The 15,956-nt window shown below is 41.3% G+C and overlaps 1 protein-coding gene across 3 annotated transcripts in view; it reads right to left on the bottom strand.

Annotated features, from left to right (window-relative positions):
- Positions 1-15,956, bottom strand: part of grik4 (glutamate receptor, ionotropic, kainate 4) — a 189,578-nt gene that overhangs the window by 47,198 nt on the left and 126,424 nt on the right. For all 3 annotated transcript variants that reach the window (XM_043676445.1, XM_043676447.1, XM_043676446.1), the window contains exons 9-11: positions 13,171-13,323; positions 5,226-5,330; positions 2,672-2,779 (exon numbers count right to left, since the gene is read on the bottom strand). In XM_043676445.1, the coding sequence (XP_043532380.1) occupies positions 2,672-2,779; positions 5,226-5,330; positions 13,171-13,323 (366 nt within the window). The remainder of the gene's footprint in view (positions 1-2,671; positions 2,780-5,225; positions 5,331-13,170; positions 13,324-15,956) is intronic.

Below are 15,956 nucleotides of genomic sequence, written 5' to 3' on the forward strand. Positions count from 1 at the left end.
ACCAGTTTGGGCCAAAGGGCCTCTTTCCATGCTGTATTCCTCCATGACTCTGACTATATTACTAATCCACCATTCGCTCATGGTTGCTATGTTTCTTAACTCCATTCTTCTGCCTTTTCCCTGCAACCCTTGAACCCCTTTCTATAAGTTAATGGAAACCATTTCCTAACAAGAAATGGACAGCTCTTGGAATTAGGAATAAGAGTTGGAAACTCAGATTTTTTGCTGCATAGTTTTACTTGCTACTGTGGCACAATTCTTCTTAGTGTTTAACTTCAGATCACTTCAAGAACAGAAAAAAGGCATTGCCCATAAATGGCAATATTCAAGGAATCTTGGGCCTTGAGGGATCAAAATGCCCATTGTTTGCTACATTTCTTGTTTATTAAGAATTTATAAAATCCTGCTTAATAAATTCTACTTGACTCATGAATATTGCTTATTCATACTTTGTTAGGTTAAGCAAACTGAGGATCTCATTGTCCTAAATGAAGAATTAAGAATTTTTAAATAATAGTGTTATACCTCAAAACCTCGCTTGACTTGCAGCTGGTAGGCAAAGGGGATACTTTTGCAATGAGAACTGTGAGCACAAAAATTGCTAACTGTCTGGGAACTGTGTAATTAGCATAATATGGGCAGTGTCATGAACATGGGTAAGCTGTGGGCATAAATCTGGTAATGACAGGAGGCAAAAAGTAATAATGTTGCAAGTCACATATGTCTTCAGAAAGGTCAAAGGGATCAGTCAACATTCTCTGGTCAAACATAAATAAACATGGTTAGAACAGGGAACTGTATAGGTCTGCAGGACAATTGGAGCTGAAAATGTGTTGCTGGAAAAGCGCAGCAGGTCAGGCAGCATCCAGGGAACAGGAGAATCGACATTTTGGGCATAGGCCCTCCTTCAGGAATCCAGAAGAAGGGCCTATGCCCGAAACGTCGATTGTCCTGTTCCCTGGATGCTGCCTGACCTGCTGCGCTTTTCCAGCAACACATTTTCAGCTCTGATCTCCAGATCTGCAGTCCTCACTTTCTCCTGCAGGACAATTGGAGGCTATTGATCCACCATGCTTGTAGGTGATCTTTACTACAAACTCATTCTACTATCTGTGAACAGTCCTGTAGTTTACCCTGCTTCAAATATTTATATTCTTTTTCTCTTACAAGATACTGCAATTGAGGTAAGGTATTGCCTCCACCCAATAAATCTACATAAAGAATTTTGACATCTCTCTCTATTCTTACTGATAATTTAATTTGATACAATCTCATCACTGAATCTCAATCAATCTTCACTCAATCAAACTCCTTCCTAATTTCCAAAGCTTTCATTAAATCCCTGAGCTTTTTAAACATCAATGAGAATAATCAAGTATCTCAATCTCAACTTACATTTAAACTGCTGCTGGAGAGGAAAGCTTTATGTTCAGGTTGACTACAGTTTGAATATCATTTCAAACTTGACTAGTCCGAGCAGAAACTGTTCTAAACTACATCAACATCTTAATGAACATGCACAGAGCAGAATGTCAGCTATGCCATTGAGCCTGTACCACCATTCAATGTGATAATGGAAGTTGCGTATCTCAATTCAATTTACTCATCTTGATACTCTTACAAAATCAACTTCATTTAGATATATTAATATTTTGGATAGATATTTCCAATGGTCAACCAATGTCCAATGCAAACTTGCATGCCTCTGAGAATAAGGAGATATCAAGCAGAACTAATCTAAAACCGATTTTTGCATCCAAATTTTCTTTCTATGGCTGTTTTTGTGACATTACAATGACAACATTTAAATTTACAGCTAGTTGATCCTGTTGAAATACAGAACTTTTCACTGTATTCATTTGAGTACTTGTGACAATAAAACTATTCAAGACTTATATGGGATTGTCACTATAATTAGGTGCATATACCTCAGATACCTTATTTCTTATCACCTTTGTAGCCTTGGCTTGAATGATGCTATTTAGAGTCATAGAGTAATAGATATACAGAGTATGGAAATAGACTCTTCGGTTCAACTCGTCCATGCCGACCAGATGTCCTCAATTAATTTAGTCCCATTTGCCAGCACTTGGCCCATTTCCCTCTAAACCCTTTCTATTTATAAGATGCCTTATAAATGTTATAATTTGTACTTGCCTCCACCACCTCCTCTGGCAGCTCATTCCATTCACGTACCACCCTTTGCATGAAGAGTTGCCCCGTAGGTCCCTTTTAAATCTTTCCCTTCTCACCCTAAACATATGCCGTCTAGTTCTGGACTCCCCCAACCCAGGGAAAAGAGCTTGTCGATTTACCCTAACCATACCCGTCATGATTTTATAAATCTCTAAAAGGTCACCCCTCAGCCTCCAATGCTCCAAGGAAAACAGCCCCAGTCTGTTCAGCCTTTCCTTATAGCTCAAACACTCCTAACCTGGTAACATCCTTGTAAATCTTTTCTGAACCCTTTCAAATTTCCCAGCATCCTTCCTATAAGAGGGAGACCAGAAGTGATTCATGATTAACTCATACCATGAAACTATGATAGTTCAACGAATGAGTATTTTTACACATTGAAAGTGTGTATCAGGTTAATTTTTCCATTTCACTCTCCAGTTGTGCTACACAGATTATGTACACAATAAACGTACAGTTTATGGCTACTGCTTACCAAGATTGTTGTCACTATTAAAGTCTTATTGAACAAACTCTCTGAAGCATTTAAAAAGTAATTTTTTTTGTCCATCACTAGCCCATTCTCTGAGTGCCAGATTCCAACCTGTGGAAGGAAACAAAATTTTATACCTGTTGATGGGTAAGGGAAAGGAGCTAAAACCATAAAATATTTGTTATTCTTCATTTTCACTTGTTCTTAAAGCGGCTTCAATTTCATTACCATGATGTCAATTTTCTGAGGACAACTTTCTGAAAAGCACCTGCAAAAAGCAATGCTTCACAATATTTCAATTTACTTTAAACCTAAACAAAAACTTCCAATTTCTTTTACTTTTCAAATGTCATTGACATAAGACTTTACATCATGAAATAAGTTAAAAATCACACAACACCAGATTATAGTCCAACTGGTTTATTTGGAAGCACTAGCTTTTGGAGTGCTGCTCTTTCATCAGGTGGCTGTGGAGAATAAGGCAATAAGACACAGAATTTATACCAAAAGATCAGTGTCATGCAACTAGAATGATTATATTGAACAGACCTGGATTGCTGTTACGTCTTTCATCTTTTAGAATGGGTTACAACTTTTGGTTCATTAACATGTAAATCCCAGAACATCGTTTCAGTCGCCTTCTCAAGATAACTTAAGATTTCATAACAATAGGTGACATCTCAGCTCAGACAATACATTAAAAGGTGTGATGTATCCCAATCTTGAGTCAGACTGATTCTATTTCCAAAGGGAAATTTACAAAATATTACATGTATTGACTGCTTGCAGAATGTGCATTTTTTGAGCAAAATAGAATTCTGAAAATACAAATTCACCTCATAGACGTATGTGTGAGTGCGCATGCATGAGAGAGAGAGAGTGTGCATGCGGGTGTGAGTGCACATGAAAAAATGTGTATTTGCATGTGTGAAAGCTTCGTTACATGTGTTTGTAGGTGTGATGGAGTATAAGCTTGTGAGTGTGCATGTGTGTGGTGTGTGCGCACGAGAAGGTTTGCGTGAGTTTGTGAGTATGTAAGAGTGTGTGTATATGTGTGCACACGTGTGTGTGCATGATCGTGTATGAAAGTGTGTAGTGTAATGAGGTCACCTGTTATGTAACATGAACCCAAGGTCCCGGTTGAGGCCAACCCCATGGCTACTGAAACTGGCTATCAGCCTCTGCTTGGCACTTTGCATTGTTGTCTGCCCTAAAGTACACCTTGGAGATGGTCACCCCGAAGATCCGTGATGAACGCCCTTGACTGTTCGCTGACTAGGAGGGAACATCTCTGTCAGGTGATTGTTGTGCGGTGCCCATTCATCCATTGTCATATCTTATGCTTGGACTTGCCAATGTTCCATGCCTCAGAGCATTCTTGCCTGCAGTGTATGAGATAGACAACATTGGCTGAATCACATGAGTTCCTACTGCATACATGGTGGGTGGTGTCCCCACAGGTAATGGTGGTAACCTTGTCAACACTAACATGTCTTGCAGTGGTTGACATGACAGGGTAGTACAATGTTGTGGTCAATATTGTCCTGTAGGCTGGGCAGTTTGCTGCAAACAATCGTCTGTTTAAGGTTTGGTGGTTGTTTAAAGGCAAGAAGTGAAGGCGTTTGGGAGGTCTTGGCGTGGTGCCCATCCTCATCGACAAAAACATCGCATAGTTTTTCGGCTCCCAGGAAGTATTGGACAATGAAGGGTACCCTATCAGTTGCAACTCGTGTCTGTACAACAACGCAAAGTGCCAAGCAGAGGCTGATAGCCAGGTTCAGACCCATGAGCATGGCCTCAGCTGGAACCTTGGGTTCATGTAACATTACAGGTGACCCCACTACACTGTACTCTCTCACACACACAAGCACAGTCTTACATACTCATACACTCACAGACCCTCTCTCCTACTCACCCTCTCTCTCATACATACACACACACCCTCTCACAGGCTTACACTCCATCACACCTTCACACATATTTTACAAAGCTTTCACACTCACAAACACATACTCCCTCATGTGCACTCACACTCATATGCACCCACTCTCTCTCCCCCTTATACACACACACTCACATATAAGTCTATGAGGTGAATTTGTATTTGCAGAAATATATTTGCAGATACTTTCTATTTTGTTCAAAAAATGCACATTCTGCAAGCAGTCAATATATGTAACATTTTAAAAATTTATCTTTGGAAATAGAACCAGTCTGACTCAAGATTGGGATACAGACAGACTAACCTCACACCTTTAATGCATTGTCTGAGCTGAGATGTCACCGTTTGGCTATTAGTAATGCCAGTACCTGGGAATTTGTCCTGGCAAATCTGAAAGAGACCCTATGTTCCAGCAACGGAAATTGTTGAAGTCAGGCTTTGGAAGAGATGATCAGTCTATTATGGCGGAACCAGAATTGAATTTTCTTTTCACCTGTTTTTTGCAGAGATGAGTTTGGCTGCTGACAACATAGCATAGCGATTTCTCAAAATTGTTTACTAAATCCCAAAGAAGCTACACAAAAACTTTAGGAGAAGCAAAACTTCTCCCGTTACCTGATTCAGTGCATCTCTACTGCGTCGCATAATCTTCAGAATGTAATTAGTTCTTTGACCTTTGCTGTTGAATTCAATATGACCAGTTAGACCTTCTAATTCCACCTGGATTTGGGCACATCAAAAATTGGTCATTGACACAGTTTCATTTCAAATACGTTCACTGACAAAAACTTAAGAACATGAAGCTCAATTCCAGAGTCAGTTTGACTGCAATACTTACAATCCATTTTATTTAGCTACATTTTATTTCCACACTTCTCTACCGTGATGCAGATTTTCATACTTCTAGACAAAGTTATTTAAGTCTTGCACATATTCTCCTTACCCTTCATCTCAGATAAATTTCAGCTTTACACTTAATCCCAATAATACTCATTCCATTTGTTTGGGTGGTTCATCAGTACCACATTAACTGGAATGACAATAGAAAAAAAAGCTTTAAATCTGTATTTGACAACTTTACTTAAACCAAAAGCATTCAGGGATATGAGTAAAGATGGGATGTGGAATTATGTGACAGATCAGTCATCACTTTGAATGGCAGAGCAAGCTCTCCTTGATTCTGTTATGGACCAGTCTAGACCCTGTCTCAAAACATTTCAAGAAGGAAGCCCAGACCCTAACTTTTCTAGTTGTTTTAGACAGGTGTAAGGTGGATATACCTGGAGTGATGCAGCTGGTCAAACCACTCAATTTTAAAAGAACAGAATTTATTTGCACTCTACTGAATGAAACATGAAGAAAAGAGACAAGAAAATAGAATAACAACCTACCTGAAAACCCGGCGGACACAATATCTCCTACAACTTAACAAAGAGATGTTCCGATTTCCTGAAACATCCCAAAAACACACCCCTTGGCAAGAAAAGTAAAATTAAACACAGGTTCTTACAGGAGAGATGTCAGTGAGAGAGTCAGCCAGAAAACCTCTGTTGAATCTGGGAACCTTTCTCCTCAGCAGTTTTCTTTGACCAGCAACTTCAAACTAAAAATCAAACTAGAGAAAAAAATCTAAGCTGGGAGATCTGGCCACTCCCCTTTCATTGTACAAGTGTTTTAAAAAAAAACCTAAAGGCCTCTTCTGATTGTTGACTTAGGTAGTATCTGTTAGCCACTTTTAAAGTTGCCAGTTCAGACATATCGGTACATCTGCCTTACGACCTTGTTAAATGGGCAGCATCATCATGTTCTAAGAGGACTGGATGCAGAACTGAGCGGGGACCACCAATCAGGATAACCTATCAGGATAAGCAGGCTGTGGTTCTTTTCTCTGGAGAAGTCAGTCAGTTGAAGTTAGAGGTTCTTAAAATTCTGAAACAGTTTTGATAAATTAGATTTTGAGAAGTGTTTCTACTTGAGTGAAAGATTTGAATTAAAGGACATAAATACAAGACATAATTTAAAAAAAAGCATAACAAGTGCAAAATAAATAAGTCATACAACTTTAAAAGTAGGCTCAGAAAGAGAGAAACCAGGTGGATTACATACATAAGCCCTTTGAAAGTGTTTAGACAAGTTGGGGAAGAAGAGAAATGAGGTCACCATTCTTTGAGACAGTGAATTATTACGATGTAGAGTGTACTACCACCTTCTTACAATTAAAAAGAACAAAGAAAATTACAGCACAGGAACAGGCCCTTTGGCCTTCCAAGTCTGTGCCGATCCAGATCCTCTATCTAAACCTGTCACCTATTTTCTAACGATCTGTATCCCTCTGATCCCTGCCCATTCATGTACCTGTCCAGATACATCTGAAATGATGCTATCGCGTCCCTCTCCACCACTTCCGCTGGCAATGTGTTATAGGCACCCATCACCCTCTGTGTAAAGAACTTTCCACGCCTATCCCCCTTAAACTTTTCCCCTCTCACCTTGAACTCATGACGCCTAGTAATTGAGTTCCCCACTCTGGGAAAAAGCTTCTTGCTATCCACCCTGTCTATATCTCTCATTATTTTGTGGACCTCAAAGGGATCCCACCTCAACCTCTGCCCTTCTAATGAAAATAATCTTAATCTACTCACCCTCTCTTCATAGCCAGCATCCTTCATACCAGGCAACATCCTGATGAACCTCCTCTGTACCCTCTCCAAAGCATCCACACGTGCATGTACATAGAACTGTATGCAGTATTCCAAATGTGGCCGAACCAAAGTCCTATACAACTGTAATGTGATCTGCCAACTCTTGTACTCAGTACCCTGTCTAATGAAGGAAAGCATGCCGTATGCCTTCTTGATCACACTATTGACCTGCGTCGTCACCTTCAGAGTACAATGGACCCGAACACCAGATCTCTCCGTGCATCAATTTTCTCTAGGGGTTTTTCCATTTATCATATAATTCTTGAATTAGATCTTCCAAAATGTATCTGCCATTTCTCTGTCCAGCTGTCCAATCTATCTATATTCTGCTGCATTCTCTGACAGTCCCCTTCACTATCTGCTACTCCACCAATCTTAGTATCATCTGCAAACTTGCTATACTTATCTCCAGATCATTTATGGATATCACAAACAACAGTGGTCCTAGCACAGATCCCTGTGGACCACCACTGGTCACAGTTCTCCATTTTGAGAAACTCCCTTCCACTACTACTCTCTGCCTCCTGTAGCCCAGACAGTTCTCTATCCATCAAGTCACTACATTTTGGACCCCCTGTGACTTCACTTTCTCCATCAGCCTACCATGGGGAACCTTATCAAAAGCCTGAATGAAGTCCATGTATATGACATCTATAGCTCTTCCCTCATCAATCAACTTTACATATGATATTTTGCAACTTTTGTGTGAGTGAATATAGGAATAGGAGGTTAGTCCAGTTGAATGCATGGCTGGAGGGATGGTGCCAGAGGGAGGGCTTTAAATTTCTGGGGCATTGGGACCATTTTTTGGGGCAGTGGCACCTGTACAAAGTGGATAAGTTACAATCAAAATAGGACCAGCCTCCTTGTGGGGAGGTTTACTAGTGCTGTTGGGGACACTTTAAACTAACTTGGCAGGGTGGAGATAGAGGGGGAATGAATGAGCAAATTTAGAAGAGAAAGTAAGAGAGTCAGGAAGGCATAAAGATTTGGAGACCAGCTAAGGCACAAGGGAATTTGGCAAATTTGGATGGTGTTTATTTTAATTTGAGCAGTCTGATGATAAAGACAGATAAGTTGAGGGCACAAATTAAAACAGGGGGATATGATGTCTTTGGTGTCACTGAGACATGGTTGAGATAGGGGCAGGACAGGCAGCTCAATATTCAAGGATATGGGGTCTTCAGACAATACAGGAAATGAGGTAAAGAGGAAGGTGTGTTGTAAATTTTGATCAGAGATTGAATTACAACTGGAAGGAGGGGTGATATCCCAGAAGGCTCCTCAAATTAAGCCATATGGGTTGAACGTCAAAAAACCAAAAAGAAGCAATTATAATGTACTATAGCCCCTTAACAGACTAGAGAAATAGAAAAACAGATATGTAGGGAAATATCAGGGACATATAAAAGTAATACTTTACAGTTAATAGGAGATTTCAACTTCCCCAACATTACTGGGGTTCTCACAGCATGAACAGTTTAGAGAGAGCAGAATTCTTTAAATGCATCCAAGAAATCTTTTTACAATATGGAGACGGTACTTTGATCATTTTTGTCAAAATCCGTATTGCTCCAGAAAACTGTACAATTTAAGTTGCATATGCAATGGACCCCAAATATCTTTGTGGATTGACTTCAATACAATGAAATAGTATCAGTTTTTTTTTTGCCTTTTGACGCAGGTGGTTATTAGACAGGCCTCGGGCTCTTGCACAGCCACTGAATTCAGTGTACCACCAATGATCCATATTGATATGTTGAGGACAGTGCCTAGGCTGGTGTGGCTGCTCCCTGCTTACACAAGGGAGCTGTGTTTTGCTGAAGAGGGCACAAGAACAAGGGTGACAGTATGAAGACAGTGTGCACTGGAGTCCCAGCTGGAACAAGTTGTTTCTGGATGATGCGTACTCTGGTCTTTTATGTTAATCTTTCAAATGGCCTGTCAGTAAGTACAAGACACTTGTCAGAACTCAGCTGGAGAATTGTGCACAGTTCTGGGTGTCACATTAAAGGAAACATGTGAATGCATTGGAGATAGAATGCAGTACAGGGTAACAAGCATAGTTCCTGGAATAAGAAACTTCAGCAATGAGGATCGGTCTAAGACGTTGGGAATGTTCTCCTTTGAGAGAAGGCAGAGAGGAAACCTATTAGAAATTTGCAAATTTCTCATCGGGGTTAGAAAGACTAGATAGGAGAAAGTATTCCTGTTTGTAGATGGATCAAGAATGAGAAAGCACAGATTGAAAGTAATTTGTAAAAGAGGCAAATGTGGCACAACAGAAACCTTTTTCACACAACAGAGGTTACCATGAAGGATCTCTTCAACCTCTCCCCTTACCCAAAGTGTGGTGACCCTCTGGTTAAACCAGCACCAGCTATCTCTCTCTCTCTCTCTCTCTCTTTAATGAGAGAGTAATGCTATAGTCTGATAAGACTAAGGCAACTTTACCTTTTAGTTAGTGTTGGGAATGTGTTGCTTGGAAATGAGATGGCATCAGGTTCAATTGAGGCATTCGAGAGGGCATAGTTTCTATTTAAATAACCATTCAATGTGCAAGGGGGGAAAGGCAGGAAGGTGGCACTAAGTTGTCATATTCATTTCGAGAGGTGGTGCAGACACAGTGGGCTGAATGGCCTCCCTCTCAGTGACTCTATGATGTCAGACTGCAATTTGCTGTTAGCCACATGGTGGAAGGACATGATCATGATTTTAGTGGGTTTACTTTGAGATGCCAAGAGTTGAAATACTGCTTCATCTACTTTCTTTACCCTTTCAGATATTTAAATCACTGCATACATTTTATCCCACTTTCAGATATTTATCTAATTCCCTTTTGAAAGGTGCACTGCATCAATGGGTGATGGAAACATCTTCAGTATTAAATGAGAATTGGATAAATATTTGAAAGGGAAACAAAAATTGCATTGTTATGGGGAAGACGTTGGGGAATAGGACTAATTGGATACTTTTTCATAGTGCCAGCATAGGTATGATGGGCCACATGCCCCTTTTCTGCTTTAACTCAATAACCCAGGTGCATTTAAGGGGAAGCTAGATTAAAAAATGAGGGGCGAAACAAATAGAGGAAATGTTGATATGAGAAGATGAAGAGAAGTGAGGGTTGTGTCTCCATTGGTACTGATTATTTGGGCTGAGTGGCCAGTTTCTACACATGGGACTCAATGCAACTTAATGTTACTATGTTAACAGTTGACTAAAGCTGCACCGAATGTCAAAAAGAAACCATCAACTAAGAGATAGAAAAACCAATCATTGCTAATGTGCTTATTGATGTCAGATAAACTAGGTTTCCACTCTTATACAAGTAGTACAGATTTCTCACTCGTGTATAGGTGGTATACATAGTTCAATGGTGAACATATTTCCTCATCTTCACAGAGAGAAAGACTTGTATTTCTATATTGAATTGAATTGAATTTATTGTCACAGTGGGGCGGCATGGTGGCTAAGTGGTTAGCACTGCTGCCTCACAGTACTCGGGACCCAGGTTCAATTCCTGCCTCGGGCAACTGTCTGTGTGGAGATTGCACATTCTCCTGTGTCTGCGTGAGTTTCCTCCCACAATCTGAAAGATGTGCAGGCCAGATGAATTGGCCATGCTAAATTGCCCATAGTGTTAGGTGCATTAGTAAATGTAGGCGAATGGGTCTGGGTGGGTTACTCTTTAGAAGGTTGGTGTGGAATTGTTGGGCCTTCCACACTGTAGGTAATCCAGTCATGTACTGAGGTACAGTGAAAAGCTTTGTCTAATGAGCAATACAGGCAGATCACAGAGTTAAGTAGTATAGATAAGTAAATAATAGGTAATCAGCAGCAAAAACAAAAACACAGTTACAGGCAAATGTTCAGAGTTTGTGAGTCCATTCAGTATTCTAACAACAATAGGGTATAAACTGTTTAGAAACCGGCTGGTGCGTGTGTTCAGGCTTCTGCCCAATGGTAGAGGTTGTTGAAACACATTGCCAGAATGGAATGGATCTATGAGAATGCTGGCTCCCTTTCCTTGACAGCGGGCCTGGTAGATGGACTCCATAGATGGAAGGTTGGCTTTTATGATGTCCGGGCCGAGTTCACCACTCTCTGTAACCGTCTCCAATCTTGAATGTACAGTTGCCATACCAGGTAGCGATACACCTAGGCAGAATGCTCTCAATGGCAGACCTATAAAAGTTGGCAAGGGTATTCACTGTCATGCCAAATTTCCTTAGCAGCCTGAGGAAGAAATGACGTTGTTGGGCTTTTGTAACCAGTGCTTTCACATGAAGAGTCCAAGAAAGATTGTTGTTGATAACCATTCCCAGGAGTTTGATTCTCTCCACTTGTTCCACCTATGTGTTATTAAGGTGTATTAATGAGTAACATCCCGCCGAAAATCAATAACGAGTTCCTTGGTTTTGCCGGCATTGAGAGCTAGGTTGTTCTCAATGCGCCTATCACAACCTCAGAAAGTTCTAAACTGCTTTATACTTTTGGAGGTGCAGTTACTGTCCTAAAGCATAAAATGTGACAACCATTTGTGCACAGCAAAATCTCATAACTGATAATGTGATAATGGATAGAAAATGTGTTTTAATGATACAAAATACATAGAATCCAGCTCACTAGGAGAACTCTCCTGGTCTGCTTCCAGTAGCACCACAAGAATTTTCACATCCACCTGAAAGGGCAGATGGGCTTTAACATCTTATCAGGAAAATATAATTTCTGACAGTGCAGCTGTGCCTCAGCACTGACCCTCTGACAGTGCAAACTCCCTCAGTACTGACCCTCCCACAGTGCGGTGCTCCCTCAAAACTGACCCTCCAACAATGTAGCACTCCTTCAGCACTGACCCTCCAAAAGTGCAGTGCTCCCTCAGCACTGACCCTCTGACAGTGCAGCAATCCATCAGCACTGACCTTCCGACAGTGCTGCACTCCCTCAATGCTGACCCTCAAACACTGCAGCAGTCCCTCATTCCTGACCCTACAATAGTGCAGCCTCCAGCAGTGCAGCACTCTCTCATTCTTGACCCTCCAACAGCGCAGCACTCCCTCAGCACTGACCCTCAGTACTGACCTCAGACAGTGTGGCACTCCCTCAGCACTGACCCTCCAATGGTGCAGGACTCCCTCAGCACTGACCCTCCGACAGTGCAACACTCCCTCAGCACTGACTCTCCGACGGTGCGGCACTACCTCAGCATTGACCCTCCAATTGTGCGGTACTCCCTCAGCACTGACCCTCCAACAGTGTGGCACACTCTCAGCACAGACCTTCTGACAGTTCAGCATTCCCTCAGCATTGACCCTCCAACAGTGTGGCACGCCCTCAGGACAGACTCTCTTACTCTCCGACAGTGCGGCACTCCCTCAGCACTGACTCTCCAAAAGCATAGCATTCCCTCAGCATTGACTCTGTGATAGTGCAGCATGCCCTCAGGACTGACCCTCTTATTCTCTGACACTGTGGCACTCCCTCAAGACTGGACTTGAGTATTAGTCTAGATTTTTTGTTCAAGACTTGGGAATTGAACAATAAGCTTCTGGCTCAGATACGAGAAAGACCCTCAACTAGTCAATTGGCTCACTTTTCCACAGAGATGTACATGCTTATCAACAAAAAAATGCTTGCCATAAATAATAGGAAATGTCATGTAAAAGTAGCAGAAGACAATGTAGATTCTATCGAGACCCTATCTAACTGTACTATGCACACCAAATGGGGCAGACCAAGTTAGTTTAGTATAGATCAGAGACAGTAATCCTATAAAAGTTCCATCCAGAACAATGATGCTTCATAGAATATATGCAGAATCCTAAATGGTTTGATTTCTAAATGTGATTACTCACCATTCTCAGATAGTTCATCAGGCTGGTTCCATGTTGCCAAATCTGTGCTGAGCCACAGGACAAGGATTTAACAGCAATTTCCTGACTCCGGTTAAGTTCATGGACAGCAGTGACAATGACGTAGACAGCATCAAACAAGAGGGCAGAAGAAAGCTGGTGCAATAGACAGAAGATTATCTCTGGTGAGAGTTTAAAAGGTTATTTAAAGTTCAGAAGTACTATTTGTATTCAGAAATACTAATTGTAAAATAATTGCTTCTATTTTAATGGTTTAATTGTAACTGGATAAAAAATGGAAGCAGTTATCAATCTTAAATAAGACTGGAAATCTCTGGTCATTTCTTATTATGCAGCTGGATAATTTCTGCAAACTACAGAAAACGGCAGCACTCTCAACAATTATCAACAATTGCTAAATAAGAACAAAATTATTTAAAAATTATTTTCCAAACAAAGGAAAAATTCTCCATCATAGACTATGAAGTTTTGACTTACCATTCAAAGAGTGAGAGAGGTGCCTTCACTCTTAATATCAGCCAAAGGACATAGAATCCTTACAGTGTGGAAGCAGGCGATTTGGCCCATTGGGTCCACACTGACCCTCCAAAGAACATCCCACCCAAACCCACCCTATCTCTGTAACCCTATATTTCCCATGGCCAATCCATCTAACCGCACATCTTTGGACTATGGAAGGAAACCAGAGCACCCAGACATAGGCAAAATGTGCAAACTCCACACAGAGAGTTGCCCAAGGGTGAATTTGAACCTGGTTCCCTAACACTGTGAGGCAGCAGTGCTACCACTGAGCCACTGTCAGGTATGAGTAATCCAGATGTCCAAGCCAATGCTGTGGGGCTACAGGTTTGAATCCCACCATGGCAGCTGAATTTAATTAATAAATGTTCTCTTTCCTCGGAGTCAGCAAAACACTGTTAGAGGGGCTCTTTTGGTGCATTGGTAGAGACCCTACCTGTGAACTAAGAGGCCTAAGTTCAAGTCCCACCAGTTCCACAATAATATCTTTGATCAGATTGAGTAGAACACAAGCTGGAGTGCTTTGGTGAGTAGTTCTCCCACCTCTGAGTTTGCCAGGCCCTGGTTCAAGTACCCCTTCAAGATGAGACCAGAATTCACAGAATAAGGGTACAAGGTAGAACATCCAGGACTGAGATGAGGAGAATTTTTTTTCATACAGGGAGTGGTAAGCCTGTGGAATTCTCTGCAATAGAAAGTGGTGAAGGCCTAAGCATTGAATGTTTTCAAGGAATTAGATGTAGCTCTTAGCACTAAAGGGAATGTGGCAAAAGCAGGAACAGGATATTGAGTTGGATGATCAGCCATGATTATAATAAATGGTGGAGCAAGCTTCAAAAGCCAAATGGCTCACTCCCACTCCTAGTTTCTATACAAGACTTGTTAGTTATGAAAGATCAAGAGTTTTTGTGGCATAGTGGCATTGTCCCTACCTTTGAGGCATCAGGCCCAGGTTCAAGTCCCACTTACTCCAGAAGAGTGTCATAATACACCTGTACAGGTTGGTGTGAAAATTTCTATGACTCTTGTCTTGGGTTATCCGTATATGCATTTGTGGGCGCTCTCAAGCTTAAATCCTGCATGATCCCTTGTGCGTCGTCACTGGATGATTAGGTAATGGTGAATAACAGCTTCCTTCCAAGCAGTTAACTGGGAATTGTTTTCCAACCATCACAATTCATTAATTTCTCATATCTTGAAAGGAATCTGATGTATTGAGGTGAAGTTTTATGCTTTGGTAACCTCAGTTGGTGGAGTATGAGAGAAATAATCTGAGGATCATAGGTTCAAAACCCAATTCAGGTACTGACAAACTTGATTGAGTGTTTTGAGGAAATAACAAAGAGGATTGATGAGGGTAGAGCGGTAAATGTGATTTATATGGACTTCAGTAAGGCGTTCAACAAGATTCCCCATGGGAGACTGATTAGCAAGGTTAGATCTCACGGAATACAGGGAGAACTAGCCATTTGGATACAGAACTGGCTCAAAGGTAGAAGACAGAGCGTGGTGGTGGAGGGTTGTTTTTCAGACTGGAGGGCTGTGACCAGTGGAGTGCCACAAGGATCGGTGCTGAGCCCTCTTCTTTTTGTCATTTACATAAATGATTTGGATGCGAGCATAAGAGGTACAGTTAGTAAGTTTGCAGATGACACCAAAATTGGAGGTGTAATGGACAGCGAGGTGAGTTACCTCAGATTACAACAGGATCTTGACCCGATGGGCCAATGGGCTGAGAAGTGGCAGATGGAATTTAATTCAGATAAATGAGAGGTGCTGCATTTTGGGAAAGCAAATCTTAGCAGGACTTATACACTTAATGGTAAGGTCCTAGGGAGTGTTGCTGAACAAAGAGACCTTGGAGTGCAGGTTCATAGCTCCTTGAAAGTGCAGTCATAGCTAGATATGATAGTGAAGAAGGCAATTGGTATGCTTTCCTTTATTGGTCAGAGTATTGAGTACAGGAGTTGGGAGGTCATGTTGCGGCTGTACAGGACATTGATTAGGCCACTGTTGGAATACTGCGCTCAATTCTGGTCTCCTTCCTATCGGAAAGATGCTGTGAAACTTGAAAGGGTTCAGAAAAGATTTACAAGGATGATGTTGCCAGGGTTGGAGGATTTGAGCTACAGGGAGAGGCTGAACAGGCTGGGGTTGTTTTCCCTGGAGCGTTGGAGGCTGAGGGGTGATCTTATAGAAGTTTACAAAATTATGAGGGGCATGAGGGGCATAAATAGGCAAAGTCTTTT

The sequence above is a fragment of the Chiloscyllium plagiosum genome, chromosome 35 (genome assembly GCF_004010195.1).
Source record: "Chiloscyllium plagiosum isolate BGI_BamShark_2017 chromosome 35, ASM401019v2, whole genome shotgun sequence".
Classification (NCBI taxonomy): Eukaryota; Metazoa; Chordata; class Chondrichthyes; order Orectolobiformes; family Hemiscylliidae; genus Chiloscyllium; species Chiloscyllium plagiosum.